This window comes from Anarhichas minor, unplaced genomic scaffold, assembly GCF_050575085.1.
Source record: "Anarhichas minor isolate MPS153535 unplaced genomic scaffold, ASM5057508v1 ptg000010l, whole genome shotgun sequence".
Lineage (NCBI taxonomy): Eukaryota > Metazoa > Chordata > Actinopteri > Perciformes > Anarhichadidae > Anarhichas > Anarhichas minor.
In genome coordinates, this window is record NW_027466456.1 from 7,065,692 (window position 1) to 7,086,295 (window position 20,604).

General features: G+C 40.7%; 3 protein-coding genes and 8 non-coding genes across 16 annotated transcripts in view; all 11 read right to left on the minus strand.

The window, feature by feature from the left end:
• Window positions 1–838: 838 nt before the first annotated feature.
• On the minus strand, window positions 839–7,056 carry calr (calreticulin). The gene is made up of 9 exons (XM_076087910.1): window positions 6,145–7,056; window positions 5,471–5,572; window positions 4,617–4,820; window positions 4,271–4,365; window positions 3,947–4,156; window positions 3,682–3,795; window positions 3,143–3,286; window positions 2,378–2,470; window positions 839–2,217 (listed from the first exon to the last, which is right to left on the minus strand). Exons 1-9 carry the CDS (start codon window positions 6,236–6,238, stop codon window positions 1,984–1,986), a joined length of 1,290 nt encoding a protein of 429 aa, XP_075944025.1. The 5' UTR covers window positions 6,239–7,056; the 3' UTR covers window positions 839–1,983.
• A 151-nt stretch (window positions 7,057–7,207) lies between these two features.
• Window positions 7,208–11,824, minus strand: tor3a (torsin family 3, member A). Its single transcript, XM_076087911.1, has 6 exons — window positions 11,521–11,824; window positions 11,218–11,343; window positions 10,008–10,273; window positions 9,059–9,234; window positions 8,452–8,576; window positions 7,208–8,172 (listed from the first exon to the last, which is right to left on the minus strand). Exons 1-6 carry the CDS (start codon window positions 11,684–11,686, stop codon window positions 7,925–7,927), a joined length of 1,107 nt encoding a protein of 368 aa, XP_075944026.1. The 5' UTR covers window positions 11,687–11,824; the 3' UTR covers window positions 7,208–7,924.
• A 394-nt stretch (window positions 11,825–12,218) lies between these two features.
• The window catches only part of osbpl9 (oxysterol binding protein-like 9), a 34,197-nt gene continuing 25,811 nt past the window's right edge, over window positions 12,219–20,604 (minus strand). For 5 of the 6 annotated variants that reach the window (XM_076087916.1, XM_076087914.1, XM_076087918.1 and 2 more), the window contains 19 exons: window positions 20,175–20,285; window positions 20,001–20,064; window positions 19,781–19,921; window positions 19,578–19,656; window positions 19,338–19,429; window positions 19,090–19,225; window positions 16,064–18,780; window positions 15,537–15,580; window positions 15,375–15,422; window positions 15,151–15,200; window positions 14,748–14,799; window positions 14,512–14,560; window positions 14,219–14,318; window positions 13,667–13,723; window positions 13,445–13,484; window positions 13,024–13,068; window positions 12,790–12,842; window positions 12,581–12,610; window positions 12,219–12,328 (listed from right to left, as the gene is read on the minus strand). In XM_076087916.1, coding sequence (XP_075944031.1) covers window positions 18,706–18,780; window positions 19,090–19,225; window positions 19,338–19,429; window positions 19,578–19,656; window positions 19,781–19,921; window positions 20,001–20,064; window positions 20,175–20,285 — 698 coding nt within the window. In that variant the 3' untranslated portion in view covers window positions 12,219–12,328; window positions 12,581–12,610; window positions 12,790–12,842; ... (8 more) ...; window positions 15,537–15,580; window positions 16,064–18,705. The remainder of the gene's footprint in view (window positions 12,329–12,580; window positions 12,611–12,789; window positions 12,843–13,023; window positions 13,069–13,444; window positions 13,485–13,666; window positions 13,724–14,218; window positions 14,319–14,511; window positions 14,561–14,747; window positions 14,800–15,150; window positions 15,201–15,374; window positions 15,423–15,536; window positions 15,581–16,063; window positions 18,781–19,089; window positions 19,226–19,337; window positions 19,430–19,577; window positions 19,657–19,780; window positions 19,922–20,000; window positions 20,065–20,174; window positions 20,286–20,604) is intronic. The other variant, XM_076087915.1, reaches the window with a different exon arrangement.
• On the minus strand, window positions 12,401–12,474 carry LOC142947206 (small nucleolar RNA SNORD47). The gene has a single exon (XR_012953298.1). It is a non-coding gene; the product is annotated as a small nucleolar RNA SNORD47 (small nucleolar RNA).
• LOC142947211 (small nucleolar RNA snR60/Z15/Z230/Z193/J17) lies at window positions 13,139–13,221 on the minus strand. The gene has a single exon (XR_012953302.1). It is a non-coding gene; the product is annotated as a small nucleolar RNA snR60/Z15/Z230/Z193/J17 (small nucleolar RNA).
• LOC142947213 (small nucleolar RNA snR60/Z15/Z230/Z193/J17) lies at window positions 13,553–13,641 on the minus strand. Its single transcript, XR_012953304.1, has one exon. It is a non-coding gene; the product is annotated as a small nucleolar RNA snR60/Z15/Z230/Z193/J17 (small nucleolar RNA).
• LOC142947210 (small nucleolar RNA SNORD74) lies at window positions 13,895–13,974 on the minus strand. The gene has a single exon (XR_012953301.1). It is a non-coding gene; the product is annotated as a small nucleolar RNA SNORD74 (small nucleolar RNA).
• On the minus strand, window positions 14,384–14,466 carry LOC142947212 (small nucleolar RNA snR60/Z15/Z230/Z193/J17). The gene has a single exon (XR_012953303.1). It is a non-coding gene; the product is annotated as a small nucleolar RNA snR60/Z15/Z230/Z193/J17 (small nucleolar RNA).
• LOC142947202 (small nucleolar RNA SNORD79) lies at window positions 14,625–14,706 on the minus strand. Its single transcript, XR_012953294.1, has one exon. It is a non-coding gene; the product is annotated as a small nucleolar RNA SNORD79 (small nucleolar RNA).
• On the minus strand, window positions 15,267–15,331 carry LOC142947215 (small nucleolar RNA SNORD75). Its single transcript, XR_012953306.1, has one exon. It is a non-coding gene; the product is annotated as a small nucleolar RNA SNORD75 (small nucleolar RNA).
• LOC142947209 (small nucleolar RNA SNORD74) lies at window positions 15,714–15,792 on the minus strand. Its single transcript, XR_012953300.1, has one exon. It is a non-coding gene; the product is annotated as a small nucleolar RNA SNORD74 (small nucleolar RNA).

Genomic DNA, 20,604 nt, shown 5'->3' on the forward strand with positions numbered 1-20,604 from the left:
AAAAAATTTATATTTCATCTGACAATTTGCGTTAAGTAATAATCTCAAGTAATAAGATTTGTATCCAAATAAATGTCTGTTAAGTCACTATCTGGTAATTGAAATATGAGTTGGTAAAATTGTAGGAAGTGAACCCAAAGTTAAAAACCAATCACCCTGGCAAAAATGTAAAAATACTCCATTACAAGTAAATGTCCAGCTTTACAATTACATAAGTATGCTAAAATGCCCTTTTCACATGTTTACTATTATATTATCATTACTACCATTAGGTGGAGCTAATGTTAACTACTGTATGTACTATTGGGTAGTTTAATCCATTCATAATATCACAACACTCAAAATCTGTGCAATACAAATACACTGTTCAATACAACAATTACTCTGTCTGTATATAATTTAGTTATTGTGGATTTTTTTACTTATTTTATATTCTTTACTGTTTTATTACTTATTTATAATACTTGTTTTTGAATATGTCTCTTGTTTGCACTATCCACTATGTTGCTGTAATCCTGTAAATTTCCCCACTGCGGGACTAATAAAAGGATTATCTTATCTTATGTGCTATTTTGTATAAATGCTGAGTCTGCAAAGTAACTTGTAACTATAGCAGTCAGATAAATGTAAAAAGTACATTTCCCTGTGAAATGTCATGGAGTAAATGAAAATACACAAGTATCTGCTAATTGTTGTAAATGTACTTGGTTACTTTCCACCTCTGTTATAAAGTAACTATCGATAAGTCAAATAACCAGGAAACGAATGTAAATGTCCTACAGGCCTGTGCTATCCATGTAAAGGTTTGCATTGAAAGTAAAAAGCCACTACCAAAACAAAACCTGAAGGAAGACATCTGCTCATTTTCCCGGTTGATTTTATTGGACAGAACACCTGTCTTTTTTTTCTTTTTTTTTTACACAGCAACATGGAAATCTTCCCACTTCAATTACTACCATTAGTACAAAATGTGTCTTTTTACAAAAGCATCATTTCTCAGACTGTTTGGGACAGTGTAGTGGGGGGGTACAGCAGTGCAGAGGTATCAGCATCAAAATATGAGGAGAACTGGTTGTGTACACCGACTATGAGTGAACACGTACCAAATGAACAGAAGCTTACCTGCTACTGGAGTGCTCTCACTGAACATCTGAGATTGAGCACACTTTATTTAGACACACAAGACTACAGCATATGCATTGAAGTGAAAAACGTGTTAACTATACAGTACAAAACTATGCAAGGGATTTCACCTTAAAGCGCCCTGGATTACCATCCTATGGACGACAGGTTGTCAGATGTATTGTGTCAGTCCTAATGCACCATGCCATTAACCCTTGTTCAAATCAAGACATTTAAATAAGAGCGGGTAAAATAACATGTCTAATGGTGTCTAACCCTCTCGAATCCTTTGAGATTGACGAAGCTTTTTAAAAAGGAGGCCATGAGACAAAGTGACATGATTGACCGCAAAAGATAAACAAAATAACAACAACAAAACAAACATGTGACACATTAATAAGACTAACACATGAGGTAAACAGAACATTTTCATGGTATCATCCATGTACCAAATATAGCTTCTCATGTCACCACAACATTATACTTCATAAAAAAAAAAAGATTTTTGAAGAAAACAAATGATATACATTTCTGTTGGGCAAAACAATTTAGCTGATGGGTTTGATTTCCTGTCTTGACATTCGTTATGACATCTTCCTTCTTTCTATCACTATTCCTCGTTTCATAATAATAATAATAACAATAGTAGTAGTAGTAGTAGTAGTAGTAGTAGCACATGGAAACAGGAAACTGAACAATAATTGCCCTTTTTCACCTACTCCCTTGCTTTGTAAACAAACAAATGGAAAACCCCATCCCACCCAACCCCACCCCAGGGTGCCAGTCATGAGGGTCTATCCTCTCATCGGCCTCCAGCCTCGTTCCAATGGCTCATTGACACAGTTAGTTCCTGCATGGAGTTTATAACTCGTCCTTGAGTTTAGAGTCTGTGCCTTCATCGTCCTCTTCTTCTTCTCCCTCCTCCTCCTCTTCTTCGTCGTCTTCTTCTTCTTCATCATCTCCCTCCTCCTCCTCTTCTTTCTCCTCCTCCTCCTCTTCTTCCTCCTTTGCCTCCTCTCCCCTCTGCTTGTTATCTTCCTCACGTTTCTTTCTCTCCTCCTCTTCTTGGCTTTCCTTCATCTTCTTCTCTGCATCCTGGAGACGTTTCACACGAAGACAACAAATTAACAAGTGATCATATCTTTGTGACAGTGGCCGTCTATAGACAACCTTACTTAATGCTACACCCACCAAGCAATTCAATTAGGGAAAATTGGGATACACGCCTGGCTTAGGAGAAAAGTTTTGGGCTGACCTTAGTTTTACCCCATGTGTCGTTCCCTACTTCCTCCGCCAGGGTTGGGTCGTTGGTGATCAGGAAGTTGTCAAAGATGGTACCAGACTTGACCTAAATCATAAAGAAGTCCACATTTCACTGCCGGGTGCTTCATGCAAACAAATCCAATAAAAGAAAAGTTACAGGAGCATCTTCATTTCTAAGATATTATCTCACATTTGAAATAGAAAAGAAACAATTTTGTGAACAAACCAGAAACTCAAACATTAAACTTAACAGTGTCTTTAACTGAAAATAAGTCTACTATGCAAGTAAAATGTTCCTCTTCCTGGATGATTATAATTAAAAGTACAATTCACATACTAGATTGTTGTTGTTCATTTTAGAGAATTCCTTCTTTGTTATTCAGTAAATAAGCCGGGCTGAACAACTTGGAGGGGATTTCTTTGACTGATATTGCAATAGGCTTTGCGATATTCGAGGGAATGAACATGTTGACATCATTATTCTCATTTTCATTGAAAGGCTTATGGCGCGATTGTTGCGAGTATCTGCAGCAAACAAAGACGTTTCATTAAGTCTGTAGAATATGATCAGCCATGAAATCTCTGCAGCAGGACTACATTTAATCTCAAATGGTATTATGACACAAATTCCCCCTCTAACATATACTGCGCCTCCTGCGATTATAAAAACAGCAGCAGGCCAACTTGTGCTTTGGATAAAATTTGGATGAATTGTGCCGGCCTGTAACTGAGACAGTCAGCTACAGTATGTTCTTACCTGCCACAAGTCGAGTCCAATCACGCCGACGCTGTCGTATTTATAGATCTCAGGATCGGCTGTGTACTCCGGGTTGTCAATCTCGGGGTGGGTCCACTTGCCCTTGTAGGCGGGATTGTTGATCTCACTGGGCTTCCACTCGCCCTATCAACACACACAGTAAATATTTTTGGCACAACTACAACTCAAGCTTTATTTGTGTTGAAACAGGCTGTGTCCAAAATCACACCTTTATTTACTCATGCTCCACTTGTGGATTGGGTAACTGTGATTTTCATATCTATGGAACGGTGAAAAATTGCACTGTGGGATATTTATCAAAAAGTGGTGTACTTGCTCTGGAAAATACATTTTTTGTTACACTGTGGGAATCGTTGAGGACGCTGTATGACGCATGTATGTGTGTTTTATACTGAGATATTGGACACTCACATAAAATGGTGTTAATATAGAGTATTATAGAGTTATTTTGGACACAGCAATAGTGTAACCTATTGACTGAACAGATTATATTAAGTGTTAAAAATGTTTGCCGTTACCTTGTACTCAGGGTTAGTGACCATAGGTGGCTCCCACTCTCCGTCCATCTCTTCATCCCAGTCATCGGGCTTCTTAGCATCAGGATCTGGGATGTTCTCTGGCTGGTCCCAGTCCTACCAAAGACATTAAAAACACATACGGCTTTCATACAAATGAAGTCAATGCTGCAAAATATAAACGTGTATCAGTAGGAGAAAAATGTCCCCAAAAGGATTATGAAAAATACGAACGAATCGATTTCTCGGGTGGCTAACGCCTGCTGACCTCTGGTTTGTTATCGTCAGGGTCGGGAAACTGCTCCCGGTCATCCCAGTCCTCTGGCCTTTTGGCTTCAGGGTCCTTAATTTTTTTGGGAGGCAGGAAGTCCCAGTCATCCTCCAGATTGCCGGACTCAACCTTCTTATTGTCGATCTTGACCTCGTAAGTGTTGTCAGGGTTGACAATCAGTGTGTACAAGTGGGTGTACTCGTCATCCTGTAATAACAGTATTGTTAGTCTGATTGTATTAGATTCATGAGTGATTTACATGTAAAACTTTAGAATGTGATGTAAATGTAAAAAACAAAGAGCCATTTATTGATCTCTCACCTTGCATCTGATGTCTTTGTTAATCAGATGGTTCTTGCCTTGGTAGTTGAAGATGACATGAACCTTCTTTGTGCCGGGGCCACAAATGTCGGGACCTGAACAAGCAAACAAATAAATAAGTAAAAAGTGTGGAATCCAATCCGTAAGAGTAGAAACTAGGCAAACACAAGGGGGTAGGGGATAAGGAATATCTAAACTCCATCTTAAATGAATATTCAATACACTTTTTAACATAATGCTAAGAAAAGTGCCACCAAAATTGTCACGATGACTTGTACTGTCCACTGAAAGAATAAAGAAAAGCGACGGAGTCCTTTGGTCCACTATTGAAACTATCCACACTCACCGAACATGATGTTGTAGACGGAGTCTCCGTGCATGTCCTCCTGGTTGAGGCCAGAGGGGAACAGTTTAATGTAGCCTCCACCACAGTCAATGCTTTGCTCATGTTTCACAGTGAGCTGGATGACCAGAGGCTCGCCCTGGTTGCTGAAGTCATCAAAACGGTACGACGACGCGTAGAAGCGGGCGTCCTGGCTCGTCTGCAGACCTGCGGCGAAATAAAGAAAATCTTACTGCAATGCATCTGCATTAAGGGAAGACCCAGCATTACGTTTAAGTCACCGGCGTTCTATTAAATTGTTCGGATTATCTTAAATGCCTGAATTTCAACAAGTCAGGTTGTACAGCAGCCTGTTGTGATGATGTCATTAGAGTCGAATCCACAGAGAGTGAATAATGGAACAACTCTGAGACACTCTGACAGCACCCATGGTGATTTGTGATTCACTGCTAGACGCCCTGCATTCAGAGTAATCTCATTTGGGGAGAATAACCCAAACAAGAACGACATACTGTATGAGCACACAGGCTCAGTCACTAGTTCAGTGTCATCTGAACTCTGCTCCGACGTTAAAAAGTGTCACTCACCCCCAGCTTTAATCTCAGAGTCAGGGAGAAAGAGTGTAGATTTTGATTTTACTTCTAAAAATGTACTTCTGTTACATTTTCTCTGTATTGTGCCGCCATCAAATGTCACATGAACAACTGAAGAATTTATGGTCCTTTAAAGACGACAATAAAACCTAAATGAAACCCACTATATCCTTGTTAGTCTTACTCAAATCACTCCCTAAATCTCCTCAAGACAGACCGCAGACAAACAGGATACACACCCTTAATCTACAGGTTTCCACTCACCTTTGTCTTTGTCTGCATCTCCGTAGAACTTCCCTGCACTCAGGACCAACTCGCCGTAGTCCGACATGTGCTTGGATTCCACCCAGCGACTCTTCCAGGCATCTGCACGAACAAGAGTAGGTTTCAGCTGCACAGCAGTCACTGTTAACACACTCACAGGCTGCTAATCCACCACCGATGATGCATCGGTGCAGGTGCACTAGGAATGGGATGCGCTGCAGGGACATGCAATGCATCGGGTGGCCGCCTTCACTATCTACACCTCTTGCTTTGTCATGAGGCCGGTGGTGAGAGAACAAGACAGATAAGGTAAAGAAGGGAAACGGTGAATGACCACGGGAGAGATGTGCAGGAGGGGGATGGGGAGACAGGCAGGGTTTGATGACAGCTGGGGGGGGGACGAGGAGGAGAGGACGAGGAGGAAGGGAGGGGAGACAGGTCAAAAGATGAATGGTGCCAATGTAAATGGGACTATGTGCATACAGTAAGACACACATAAATGGTCAAATTATGAGATGTCATATAAAAAAATAAAAAAAATAAAACCCACCACGCATGCACTGATTTAATATTGTGATGTCTAATATATTTAAAACACGTTTCAACAAATCACAGCAAAAAAAAAAATGAAATAATGTAGCGTTAGGCATAATTAAATAGAAAAAGGACCTCACCCCCATCTTCAAATTCCTCTCGCAAATACACAGCGGACTCGGCCAGGACAGATGCGGCCGAAACGGCCAACAAAAGCAGCGACAGAGCTGTCATTGTGACGAGCTGAAGCACCGCGGCAAATGAAATTACGACTATAAATACAAATTAATCTATGTAATCTGTCTATGTGACGGAGCAGGCGTTGTTCGTCGGTCCAGTCTCTAATACAGTAACGTTACAGTGGAAAGCGTTGAGAGGCTGCTGCTGCTCTCCTCTCGGCTCGGAACAGATGTCTGAATCTGATTGGACGAGGGCTTTGAACCTCAATGAGGAAGCGTTACTCGTCTCGGCCAATCAGAGGGGAGGAAATCTGGACGGATGACTGCTGTAGCCAATGGGAGCAGACCACGCGTTTGCTTGATACACGCCCAAGGAAGAGTGATGCGCCGTAGCTGAATCATATATGTATGGAGTCCCGGGTTAAAATCAACGTAAAATCAGTAACACAACAGTTTTTTAATGTATTGGAAGATAGAGAAAATGTTGTAATTTGACATATGCTGCCTTGAAATACAAATGTGCATTCTCTCATGTTGACAACCGGTCAGCTCTGGATTTGTTTAGGATGTTCCGTTTTATTTTTGAACCACCCTTGCATGCTGTTGTTGCACTATTTAAAGAAATAGATAGATGGTAAGCACCACGAAGAAACATTACAATTGCTTACGTTTATTCGAGAAATGAATCCTCTTAAATGAATGCATTAAAGAAACTTCTGTTGGTTTACTGTGGATGTTTATTTTCATAAAACCATTTCTGACATTTCTTTTCATGTTCTTCTTGGGACGTGACCCTGAGCTTTGGCACTGAAAGCACTAAAGCAGACAACCTCAGACCTGTGTGAGAGTACTTGAAAGTGAATGCAAGTGTTAAAGCAAGTCATTGAATAAAAACAAATTAGTTAACTATGCCCAAAATTAAAAGCAATGATAACGACACCAAGACATGTGAAACAATAGTAACTGACTATTAAAAATATAATAAAAGCACGGTTAATAAACATATTTACAAAAAAAAAAAAAGTACTTTCAATAGATTTATTGCTTTTGAGGCGTGTACTCAAATTTTCAGTAACAATTTCAAGTAACATTTGCATCACAGTACCACGTACGTTAGCTGTTACACATCCACTCTGTTGACAGTACAGTGCCATTTAATATTTACCTTACGTTACCATCAAATGTTTATTCAAACAACTCCACACAAATAATCTGGGACAGTAAAATGTTGAACTATGGCACAACTCAAGTTGGTCAATAAATAATCATGTTTCACAGGCAAAAAACAACATGAGAAGTATGAAGTCAAACTTTAAAAACAGTGCAACTAAGACGTTGGCCAAGGTGAACAGACATAAACAATGAGACAAAAAGTGTATCAGTACCTCTCCATGACATACACTGCAAAACCGTTACAACTGTCTAATTCTCCGTCTTGATACTGTGAGGATTCAAACCGGGCAGGTGAAGAAGAGCAGCCACACTGCACGTGATGACCGTCTGGCACCACTCATGTCTGCAGGATGAGTCGAGCTGCTCTCCCCTTTTATACTGGATCAGTCCTGCTGTCTGGCCTTCTCTGGGGGACCTGGACAGACACGTATCGTATCTGTTGGGTGAGAGTATACGCAGAGCAGAGAGGACACATCTCCGCTGTGGCTCTGTACGCAGATGGGCTGGTAAAGCAATCTCACACCTCCTCCAGGTCTCTCTCTCTCTGTCTGTCGGTCTGTCTCTCCTTCTAAGGGAGAAAGAAGTTGATCCGCTGGGGGATGGATTTGCATCCCTGTGCTGAGAACAGTCTCTCCTCTTTGGGGACATACAGCATCGCCTTGGCCACCTCATCCAGCGTAGCTTCATCCGTCTCCAGGCCTCGTGCTGCGTAGGCGTCCCGCGCACAGAGCTTGACATGGCGGTACTCCAGAGGCAGGAACGGCACGAAGAAGTCGATCAAGTGGCCAGACATCAGCTCGCTTTGAGCGAACCCACCTGGGAAAGAGAACCATGCTTAGAAATCACAATTAAACACAATTAAAGCGCCACCAATCCATGTTTTGTATTAAGCTAGAAAAGACTTGCTTTAATGTCAGAGGGTTGCTTTTATCACTGATCCATGAATCAATACTCCAGGCTGCAGCTCTATGCTTACTATTAACTCACTATTAAAATGGTTCACTTCCTGCCCAGGATGAAATGGCAGAGAGTTAAAGTTGACAATTAAACTGCTGAGGATAGCTGAACATCTGGAAAGCGTCTGAGCGAGCATACCATGAGACTCCATAGTTTCAGCTCGTAGACGATGCTCCAGGTCTTCCATACCAATGTCCTCTCGATTTTGACCGGAGTGCCAGTAGTCCAGCGCTACATCATTGATCGTAGCGCCACCAATATTACTGTAGAGACAACAGGCACGTAGAAAACACGATGGGAAATCTGTGAGGTTGTTGAGGTTTATGGAGAATTTAGATTTTTTTTTTCTCTGGTTTGGTTCACTGCATCAGATGAGGATTGGCAAATCATGAAACTTGTTGTTTGCATACTGTCTTTAAACACATGGACTTTATACTTAAAGGGTCGGTGTGTATGATTTAGGGGGATTTATTAGCAGAATATAATACTACTAATAATATAATATTCATAACTATGTCTTCATTTATGTGTAATCACCTGAAAGTTTTGGTAAGCTTTGAGAATTCTACACGAATATTTAACATGTATATGTTTTAGTGATCCCAGGCCTCTCCTACATCGTGCATTGAAAAATGCGTTTCTTCATTTCAGATGAGCTGCCAGAATACCAGCGACAGAGGCGCAACACATTCAGAGTTTTTGACCCAGCTTCAACCGACAGGACGTGCCCGACATACAAACCAACCTGAGGAAGAGGAAGATGGCTCTGCGGTAGCTGACTCCGTCTACGTTGTCGTAATGATCCATGTAGGGTTTGATGGCATCAATGAGGCCTGGGTGAAGCTTCTCAGCCTCGTCGAAGATGAAGAGAGTCTGAGGGCAGCGTAACACCATGTCCCGGATCGCCTCTCTCAACTGGCCCTGGAAACAGAGAGGAAGACCAAACCACAGTTAAAAATCAGTTCAGACTTTATATATACTATCATTTACACTTATATATGAGATATTAAAGGTGCTCAATGCAAAATTCAGAGCATATCTACTGCTATCGATTACAGAGGGAGAGAGACTTCATTCTCTGCTCAGGTAGACATTACTCCATTATATCTTTACAGAGCAAATATATATGTTTTTGCTATATTAATGCTTAGAATATAGTATAGAGACCTTTTAAAGTAATAGGACAATAAGATGCATTTCCCACTGCACTTTAGTCATAAGGTACAAAAGGTAATTTAAATGTTTTATGATTTATTTCTATCATTAACCATCTAAATCTACCTTATAAAGGAGACCGTGTCAAGTCACATAGCAGAAAAGTCCACATGTGCAGATTCTGCAGACTTTGATAGTATTAGGGTTTAAAGGTTATCATGCGTACTATACCCTGTTACATCTGGATTCATTTGTTTAATAACACTGTGTCAACATTATTTGGAAATCTAATTCAGTGATTGTGTAAAAATGTGGCACCTGAGACCTAGTTGGACGAACACCAGGTTCCAAAAATCCAAACATTTCAGTGCGTGTAGGACCAATGTTTGATTTGAAGCATCTGTCCAGACTGTTATCATTGATACGCAAAAGTACAACACACAAACTAAACATCTAAATAAGCAAGCAGGGAGTCACTGCCAACATGTTTCTGGCACAGAACGGCAAACTCTGTACCAAGAGGGCTCTGCATGTCTTACCTTGTACGTGTCCACCAGCCTGGCATGCGGGAAGTGGAACGGGGCGATGAACAGTCGGACACACTCGCTCTTCACCCCGTCGCGGTACAGGTTATCAGCGATGACCCGGGCCACAAAGTTCTTTCCGGTGCCGGACCAGCCATGGAAGGAGAGTGTCAGCGGCTTGTTGGACTCTGGGTTGTTGATGAAACCCTGGATGGCTTTCAGAACCACAGACTGGACCAGGTGCTGCCCGTGGAGCTTAGTTTGAAGGTCCCTCGCCAGACCTGCACGTGTGCACAGGAGAGAGTGTAAAAACGGCAGCAGCAGATAGATATTTAGTCCTAGCAGAGTTACACTGCTATTACATTTAAGTTGGGAAAGTTCTACAAGGTGCAGAACTGTTTTCATGTATCTTTGTTCTCTGTATAAACATATCTTAGTGGGCTTCTACAGTTAAGCAGAGATATTCATTAAGGTTTCAACTGAAGTCTTTGTCAGACAATATTCTCAATGTCTTATATTCAATGTTAAAGGACACTAATGGCAAGCAACTAAAGTATTTAACTGTGCATTTGAACAGCTAATACATGGAATTAAACTTGCTGACTTCTTCTGGGTGCAACTACAACAGGACCACTAAAGAGCAAGGCATTCTGAATCCCTTCTGCTAGAGTACCTTATCTTGGCTTTTACTCACTTTCCTTAATGTCTAAAAAAGGGCATTTTAATGCTATAATAAAAAAAAACATTCTTTCAGTATCATTTTTCTTCTCAGGGTGGAAAAAGCTCTCAAACTGAATTGAACCTATTTAGTGTCAGAAAAACGAATCTGGTATGTGGACATGGCTCGTATTTACCTCAAAATATAATTTAATTTAAATGTTTGCCGTTGAAAGCGGAACATCTATATATTGTATATTGTATATTGTTAGAAGTCCATGTGAAGTCAAAAATAAGACTATTAATGCGACTTGTATAATCCTGATGTCATTGTTAGAAAAACCTTCAAAAGCTGCACATGTTACATTTGAAAAGAAAGTTGTACATCTCTACAATAACAGACCAATAGAGTATAGTTATATTCTCTTTCTGAAATGGTACATATTGAGCTACTAACCATGTTGTAACGACACCGAATAAAAACAAGTCATAAAAGAGTAAATGTGATTTACACATGCTGACTGCAGCTCACTCAGACCCTCACATGCACCGAGCTGGAGTGCGATACCTGAGATGTTGTTGGTTATCCTGCAGTCTCCAGATTCACAGCACTGGCCCAGACTACAGTACCACTGATGCAGCAGGCTGGTGTAGTCCTGAGAAAAACCTGCCCAAAGGTCCCTGGTAGGAACGGCTAACATCAAGACAACCACTGTTATACATCAATAGTGCAAGTCAGGATAATCAAGGAGGAAATTGCTAACTTAAATGTAATGTAGCGCGCATACCGGATATGTTTCCATTTGCGGTCAATTTGACAAGCAATAGGCTACATAGCGTTTGATAGAAAAGCATTCCCGGCATCTCTTACCTTGCTGTGTAGCATCGTCCTGGTTGGGCTGACAATCTCCCTCCCATATATTGCAATAAATATAATTAAAATAGTAAGTAGAAACATTGGAAATGCTGTCGAATTGGAAGAAGTCGGCCTCTGCGGACAGAGCCAGGAGCACAGGCAGCAACCACCGCACAAACATCGGTGAAGAGGATGGTCCGAGGTGGCCGAAGCTGGACTGAGCACCGCGCTGAGGCTCCCCCGTTTATTCTGACACGGCGTTTTATTGGGGGCCTGCACACAGGGATATTTAACCCTCGCCCCTTCAATGGTAGCGAAGGCGGGGCGGTTTTCCCAGCTGGTCTACGGCGCATGCGCTCACCAAGCTCCGCCCGTCTTCGAAGGGAATCACCGCTTTCGGTCTCCGGGTTTTTTAAACTGCATCGTAACATTTTAATATCCGCCGAAAGAACCCACAAGTAGAAAATATGTTTATCGCTTTGTGCTCTGGCGGTCTCTGTAATGCAACAGCCTGAGGTAGAGACCATTTATGGATAGTTATATGCAACGGTCCTTAAGTACATCATTTCCGTAACGATAAACGCCACTTCCGTTAATGTGGTACCAAAATCCGGTTCATTTACATGCCACCATTTATGTCAAGCAATTAGGAGATATGGACATAATCCAATTAATGCAGATTAAACTCTGAAGAGAACACACACCAGGCAGCATTGGTTTTGATTGTTTATTGACACAATTATGTACCAACATAATACAACTTTCTTTATATCCTCAGGTTCACCACTGGGCCTCAGGTCATCAAGGACTCCATGGCTTCATTCTGGGGGGAAACAGATTTCTCATTAAAATAAAGCGGGGCAAACCGCGACACAAAACAGTTTACTGACCACACGGCCTCAGAAAATAATGGAACGGTAGGAGTATAATCAAGAGAGATCATTTGGCAGAATCTTTTCATCACAGGTAGAGTGGTGAGTTTATGGCATCCACAGAACTTCTGTCAGAAACTTTAGCTCTGACCAATAGAAGACTGAGGACACTTTAGTCTCGATGAAGGACTTAAAATGCTTACCATGGTCAGTCTGACAGATCCAGCTCCTTCCTGTGGAAGAGGAAAATAAAAAAACCTTATTACAAATCAATGACTTTGGTTGATTAAGATTTAATTCGCTGGGTTACTCAGTAACAGAATTTCCACATATAAGTTCAGGTCAGACATTTGTTAAGACATCACTGAACCCAAGTCACCAGTTTATTTTATGGGAGGATTTGTATTCTCACCTCAGCAGACATGCTGACATTTTGTCCTCACGACTGTCACAATCTGATTTCACCTGCAAGGAGAAGAGCTTCATGTAAATTTAGGTGAATAAATAAAAAGTTGATTCATTTTCCTAGAAACAATCCAGATCAGATTGAATTATAACTTCCTCAACGGGATCAGAGACCTGATTCAAAGTCATCACATCTGAATGACATTAGCTGCAGAAAGCCAATCTGTGAGATGATACTTACCAACACAGGGCGGTCAAGATTTTCCAGCAGGAAGGTTTTCCATGTCTGGATAGGAAGAGAAGAGTTGTTTTATTATCTTTTGTATTTAACACAAAGGGCTAAATGACAACTGCATTTGATACATCAGATAGGAGCGAAAGACAAACGCATAATCGTCATGGTGTAGTCTGTTGAACTATGCTCTCATCATTGTATCAAGCAGCATGGGCCCCTTTCACAGCAGCCATTTTGCATGCATTAACATTATGGCCCCGTTTCATTTAGATGGGCCAGGGCATAGCACATCCTGGCTCACAGGAATGGCTTAAACACAATTTTTTACATTAATCGACACCATCTGCAGACATTACCACAGATGTAAAAATGGCCGCTTTGAAAATCTGCCCATTAAGGATCATTTTACTTCAGCCTCTAAACTCACCGTAACTTCGCCTTTAGGACTGCCAGCTATATCGTAGCTCCTGAAAATAGAGAATATACATTTTTAGAAATCCGTGTAGGAATCTAGTGGCCTCACTGGTTTTAGAGGCCGACACATCAGATAGGAGCGAAAGACAAACGCATAATCGTCATGGTTAAATCTGTTGAACTATGCTATCATTGTATCAGATGAGTTATTAATTCTTAATGTACAAAATCACACCTTTTTTTTTAACGTGGATCCAAGTAAGTTAAACTTGAGCCATGGACAGGGGACCACCTGCAAGTCAAGACCAGTTATTAGAAAGAGCTCCCATTTTAATATGAAGGTATTTCTTAGTCAGCACTGACTCAGTCAAAAGTTATCTTTCACTATTGTCAGAGATTCCCAATTGTTTTTTAAACAGCTAGCGGTGCAGCTAACTAAAGACAGACTAGAAGCAGGCCTTGTCCCATGCAGTCAGAGATGTTGGCATTCTTCACGTTTAATCAGATGTCCCTACCAACATTATTTCATCATATAGTCATGGGAATGCTGCAGCAAGGTTGCTCTTATTTGGTAAAGGGAATATTGGAATTGCAGTGAGGCACGTGGTAGAGGCCTGCTACTAAAGTTATTATTTCCTTCAAAGACACATTGAGCTAAAAAAGACAGAACATGGCCACAACAATGGACATATAAATAGCTTGTCTCCACCTGGTGTCACAGGTAAATATAAATAATGTGACTACAATAAAGTAAGACAAGAGGTCTTTAAATTGAAGTCATAGTTACCAGTTGAGCAGCCGAAGCTCAAAGACTATAGGAGATGTCGCAATGGCTGATGGGAAAACTAGTTCAGTGGCTAGTGCCCCCTGCTGGCCAATCGTTCTTCCTGAAAATTGAGAATAAGTTTTAAAAAGCTGTGTAGAAATCAAGTGGCCCCACTGGTTTTAGAGGCCGACACATCAGATAGGAGCGAAAGACAAACGCATAATCGTCATGTTTAAGTCTGTTGAACTATGCTATCATCATTGCATCAGACCAGTTTAATTATTAATGTACTTTAAGCACAAAATCTCACTCACCAGCAACTGATCCAAGTAAGTTAACCGTGAGCCCAGGACAGAGGACCACCTGCAAGTCAAGACCAGCTATTAGAAAGAGCTCCCATTTTAACATAGAGGCTTATCTTAGTCAGCACTGACTCAGTCAAAAGTTGTCTTTCACTCTTGTCAGAGAGATTCCCAATTGTTTTTTAAACAAAAGCATCATTGACAGCTTGTTTAAGAGGGATGCCGGGTAAAATAACATAATGCATTACCTGCTGCAATGACGCATCATTGAACAGTCAACGTGAACCACAGTAGGACCACCTGCAGGGAAACAAAAATAATGAGCAATCAACACAATAATCTTGAAACCTGAGGCAACACATCTTCTGTGCCTCAGATAAGTCAACTGGTGGGTTGAGAGTATCGTCATCCATCTTGTCGAGAGTAGCAAATAAATGTCATCACAGCAGCACGAGGAGAATAAGAGGCGGACTGATGCTTCTCTGGGTGTGTTAATGTGGTGGGTCCAGCCACAGCAGATATCTTAATGTTTTTAAGTCTGCATGCTTAAAGGGCCAGAGGCTAGTTGAAAATGACACTATGACAATCAGCAGACACTTCAGAGAAGCATAAATCCATCTCAACTATGATTTTAAGTGAATAGAGCCTCACCTCATTTGCTTCTGCGTTGCTTCATGCATGGCACTCAACTTTCAAGACACCTGTTGAGAGAGACACACTTTAGCACCATTGTGGTCATATTGAGACAAACTTATAGCTAAACTGAAAGTCTCAGGGTAAAAAAAATTCTCAGAAATCACATCTGTTCACTACTCTTGAAACATCACAGACTTCCGACTGGAGAAGTCCTTTTTCTAAAAAGAAAAGCAACTCACCATCATATTACGCAGAGTCGTTCACAACTTGAAGACTTATTTCTCAACCTGAAGGAAAGAAGCACTTTAAGTTACATAGAACTAGCACGTTTATCTTTTGCAATTATGAATAATTTAAACCTAATTAAAGTTATGATATAGAAGAGATTTCTGCTTGCTTACCATCTTAACTCCATCTTCATTTTGTAGTGATTCTATCGGACGGCCTGTAAGAAAATACATTTATTTAGAGTTAAATAATGTAGTTTAAACGGCAACTTATCCTGCCACGTACTGTACACGCAGCAGCTAACAGCTAGCGGTGCAGCTAGCTAAAGCCAGCCTAGAAGCAGGCCTTGTCCCATGCAGTCAGAGACGTTGGCATTCATCATTTAATCAGATGTCCCTACCAACAATAATTTCATCATATAGTCATGGGAATGCTGCAGCAAGGTTGCTCTTATTTGATAAGAGGAAGACTAGCTCGTTTGCTAGTTAGCATCGCAGTGAGGCACGTGGTAGAGGCCTGCTACTAAAGTTAACATTATTTCCTCAAAAGACACATTGAGCTAAAAAAAAGACAGATCATAACCACAATAATGGCCATATAAATAGGTTGTCTCCACCTGGTGTCACAGATAAACATAAATAATGTGACTACAATAGAGTAAGACAACTACACGAAGTCTTTAAGTTGAAGTCATAGTTACCAGGTGAGCAGCCGAAGAGTGAGGACTAGCTGAGGGTGCGGACCGCTTTTATAGGAGATGTCGCAATGGCTGATGGGAAGAATAGTTCAGTGGCTAGTGCCCCTGCTGGCCAATCGTGTCACATAATTTAATACATATAATACTGTTTAAAAAATATATTATATATATATATATATATAGTTATTATTATTACAAATATATATACATAATCACTTAAGGTCCGTGTGTTGATGTATTGATTTGATGTTACTGAGCTTACACTCACAAAATGGACCCAAAAAGACCTAAGTTCAAAGTGTTTCAATTGTTTTTTCATAATTGAATTAACTATACATTTTTTAGGGAATTAATGGACAATATCAAGTAAGGCTGGTCCCGTAATTTTAGTTTATCTTCGTCTGGCTATTGTAGAGAAAACCAGTTTCAAAATCTAGTTTTAAGAATATGAAGATTGTATTGTGCATGTTCATAAATGCAGTTTTGTTTGACCTAATTGATGTAGTTTAATTGACACCAGTTAGTGTTTTTGTAGCTTATAGTCCTGGTTGGTTTCTGGACCATTAATACAGCTGTCGTGTCGTCTTTCCTCTCTGAAGTCTGTCACAACGTTCTGAAGATCAGACTTGAGGCAAAGCTCATTTGAAGTAACCAAGACAATATCGCGCAGCAATAAACTCATGGAGATTTAATATTATGCATCAACAAACAGGAAAATCTGATACAATCAATGGTTATGATCAAAATCAAAATTAAAAATACATTTTGATTGCTCTCCATCAGGCGATACTGAGTGATACTGAAATGTATGGAAAGGAAGGCCTCGATTCAATATAATTTACAAAGACATACCATGGACGAAAAAACGAAATAACTAACAAATTTAGCTTGGACACTGAATTTAATTTGGCTCGTTTCTAAAGGCATTTTTGTATGCTTAAGAGGATTAAATTCACCAGCAAGTTTTTCATACACACAGCACCAGGAATATGTCTGTCTTCATAGATCCTTCAACAGGTTCCTTGATTCATATTCATTGAAATCGTCCAGATTCATCTCTGATGTGAGCTGCATTGAGAGATATTCTTGAGCATCTTCAGGTGAAAATTGTTTATTATTTCTGACTTTCATCCAAATATCATTGCATTTATATCCAATCTATGTAGCTGTAAATAAGAGAATGACTGTTTAAGAAAGGAGAGGTGTATAGTAGGATAAATATTGCCCTCTATGTGGTGATCTAAACTAATTATTGGACAAAGAAAATGAAGTTGACGAGAAAACAGAACCGTCAGAACAGTCTGGACTCAAAGCCGCAGTGTTTCAAAAGTCTACTCTGGTTCTGCGTTTTCACTCTCCTCATCCCGGGACAACACGTGAACCATCAAGGTGATCCAGTCTGACGTCTGTGGGTTCAGAGAGGAAACCGGGAGACGTTTACAGACTTAGTCCTAGTCTTCCACGTCATCATGAACCAGCAATCCAGAAAGACAAAAATATGCAAACAATCATTTGTTCATAAACGCCTTCAGGTAACATGGAAACATTTTCAGAGGATTGTTTGTTCTGTCCAGAGAGAAAGTCCCTTTAGCCTTTTATCTAAATCTTTTTGGCATAATGGACACCCATATTTGTCCTTTAAACAAGCAATGTTAATGATCTCTTTATTGCATATATTCCACAAATCTATCACAACTCTCCCAATCAGTGAGTTCAGAGGCTGTGGCTTGTGTCGGGCTTTGCTTGTGAACAGTGTGAAGGACCAAATAGGCGACGACGTTGACCTGAAACGGGAACCCAAAACACCAAAAGGGTAAATGGAATGATTCCTAAAGATGTAAAGCCATCAAGTTCATATCCTCAAATATTTTTTTACACTATTGCCAGAAAGAAAAACAAACAAAAAGAGCATCGAAAAAAAAAAAAAGAGAAAAAGAATATATATTTATATATCCATCATATGTATATCTATATATAAACAACAGTTACAACTATTTGCAGGCAAGCGGAGAATTTCTCCCCCGCCCCTTTTAAGATTCATCACTTCCACCGTTATAAGGCTGTCAGACTCTCGGAGGGGGCAGCCGCTTTCTTTCCTCAGTCACCAGATTCCCTGAGATGTAGAGCGCCGATTTCTTTGTCAAGGTTTATTTGATTTGAACACCATCAACCATCAACTAGACACACCCCTTGCCTCCCCCCTCCCCAAAAAAAAGTTTGTGTACGGAAACGAGTGGTGCTCTGGCTCGTCCCGTGGAGCAGATGGAGGGTGCCGTCGTGAAGTTGACGCACAGAGTTGAGAGACGAGATGTGCCAACCCTCCCGTCTTCACTGTGCACTGCAGAGTCCCGTCTTGGCTGGGTGGTGGGTATCGGTGGCGGTGGAAGTGAAATTGCCCAAATAAGGAGTTGAGCATTAACTAGTATTTCACATTTACATCTTAAATGCTTTTCCATTTGATTTCATTCATTTCCATATTGTTGTTTTACAGTCAAATGCAAAGCTGTGTACATATTCAATCATCAGTCATTCCAAGGCTTGGAAAAGAAGTGGCTTTGCAAAAGAGTTCTTATGAAGACTCTGCTGTGTGTGCATTTCTTTATGCATATATGTATGCTGTGTGTATCAGAGTGTGCGTCGTCTTCTCACTGCCGCTGAGAGGCTAATCTCTTTAATAGAGGCTCATCGTAGACCCAGCACTCCCCGTCCTCGTGGAATAGCTGCAGCAACACACAAGCAAAAACATCGTTTATAATCAAATATTTGAACTGATCCTAAAATAAAGTATAGAGTGAGCTGCCTTCAATTTCCTGTTATATCACAACAACACAAACGGTGTACAATCTGTTGACTTGAAAATAATTGAATGTTTCCCCTTTGCTGATGTAACCCCATGGTGTTGTAAGAATATACAGAGCTTTAAAAAGGTGAAAAGATGCTTGTTAATGTCCCAGCATTTTGTGAGTGTGTAGTCGAATGTCACACAGTGTTCCTGTTCTTTCTGGTAGATGAAGAACAGACAGTCTCACCCTGGTCTCCCACTGCTGCTCGTTCTCCTTCCTCTCTCTGGCTTCGGCTCTCTGTTTCTCCTCCAGCCGGTGTTTGGATTCTGTTGCTGAATCAATGTCTCTCCGCTTCAAGTTCAACGTCACATCTCGCCACAATCTGGCGAATGGAAGGGGCGAAAAGACAAAGAGTTTTGTTTCTGAGTGAGCGACTTCTTTCCTTGATCCTAGGTAGGTCCGCCATTGTATGCAAGAGCAGTTTAATTTCTCACCTTCGGGACTCGTAGTCAAGCTGGTCTTCCAGTTTTCTCACTTTCTTCTTAATGGTGCCTAACCTCTTAGTGTCTATGAACACTGTGTTCTCCTAGAATCACACAGATTCATATATTAATGTGTTTATTCATAGCAAAACCTTTTTCCTTTAGTAGGCATTCAAGTGTAATGAATGCCTACTTTAGTCTCCAACACTAAATGCAGGCATGGGAAAAAGAAGAGATGAAGAAAAGACTCACTCCAGTTGCCGACTTGGCATACATCACTCCGTTCCATTCTCCTTCAATGGAGCAGAAGGACTTCTTGTCATTGGGTGCACTGAAAGAGAGATAGAAAAGAATTGTGGTAAAAAAAAAAAAAAAAAAAGGTCAGACTCTTTCATACATAATCAGTCTTTGAACTGTGATTAAAAACTGTGCTGTGCAATCGTTTTCCCTCTTACAAAATCTCAGCGGTTATCCTGTGCTTCTTTCCTCCGTAGAAGGGTTTGGTGTGGAACATGATGGTCGCGCTGTAGCCCGACTTGGAGCAGGAGATGTTGCACTCGCCACCCAGCTCCACCCACGGCACGGTCAGAATCGACCTGGACAGACAGGCTCAGGATCAGTGACGCACATATTAATGACCAGAAAGATGTGTCGCAGGAATATAGTAACACGCACCTGCCGTATCCGTTAGGGAAGGTGAGGATGTAATGCTCATCGTGCTCCAAACACGACACACAACCTGAAACAAGACCAGCAAATAATTACTACAACGACATGACGTAGTGACAGTAGGAGGGTGTAAAAAAATAATAATCATATTTTGGAGTGTGAAGCAGCGCTCTTAAGTACCTTGGCCGATATTGTGGACACCTATGGACATGCCTAAGAACTTAGACTTCGTCCAGATGTGAGCGTTGAACTGGATCTTCTGATTTAAACACTCTGCGTAGAATGCAGAAACTACAGAAAGGAGAGAAGAGTCCAGAAAATGAAGCAAACATGCAGTAAGCTCGAGTCTTTAAAAAAAAAAAAATCAGTCAAACAATTTAATTTACATTTTTTAGATTAAGATATCTTCATTTAACATGTGATCAACAGCATATATACTTTGCTTTATATATATTTTTTGACCTCTAACAGGCAATGAGAAAGGATCTAAAAGAGAAGTGGGTGCTGGTCACGTTTTTCGCGACACTACATGTGAAAAGGTTTTCGCAGAACTTGCTTTGTAATCCCTTAGAAGTAAAGGAGTCACTACTACACTTTCTTTTTTTTTTCT

Bases quoted from the DNA above. Each gene is read 5' to 3' on its own strand.
- tor3a (XM_076087911.1), bottom strand. From the start codon at position 11,686: ATGTTTGTGCGGTGGTTGCTGCCTGTGCTCCTGGCTCTGTCCGCAGAG. The intron at 11,344-11,520 runs GTAAGAGATGCC...TCTTGATGTTAG, and splicing joins GGACGATGCTACACAGCAAG to CCGTTCCTACCAGGGACCTT. The intron at 8,173-8,451 runs GTATGCTCGCTC...TCTCTTTCCCAG, and splicing joins TGAAACTATGGAGTCTCATG to GTGGGTTCGCTCAAAGCGAG.
- calr (XM_076087910.1), bottom strand. From the start codon at position 6,238: ATGACAGCTCTGTCGCTGCTTTTGTTGGCCGTTTCGGCCGCATCTGTC. The intron at 4,821-5,470 runs GTGAGTGGAAAC...ATTTCGCCGCAG, and splicing joins AGATGCAGACAAAGACAAAG to GTCTGCAGACGAGCCAGGAC. The intron at 2,218-2,377 runs GTCAGCCCAAAA...AAACGTCTCCAG, and splicing joins ACACATGGGGTAAAACTAAG to GATGCAGAGAAGAAGATGAA.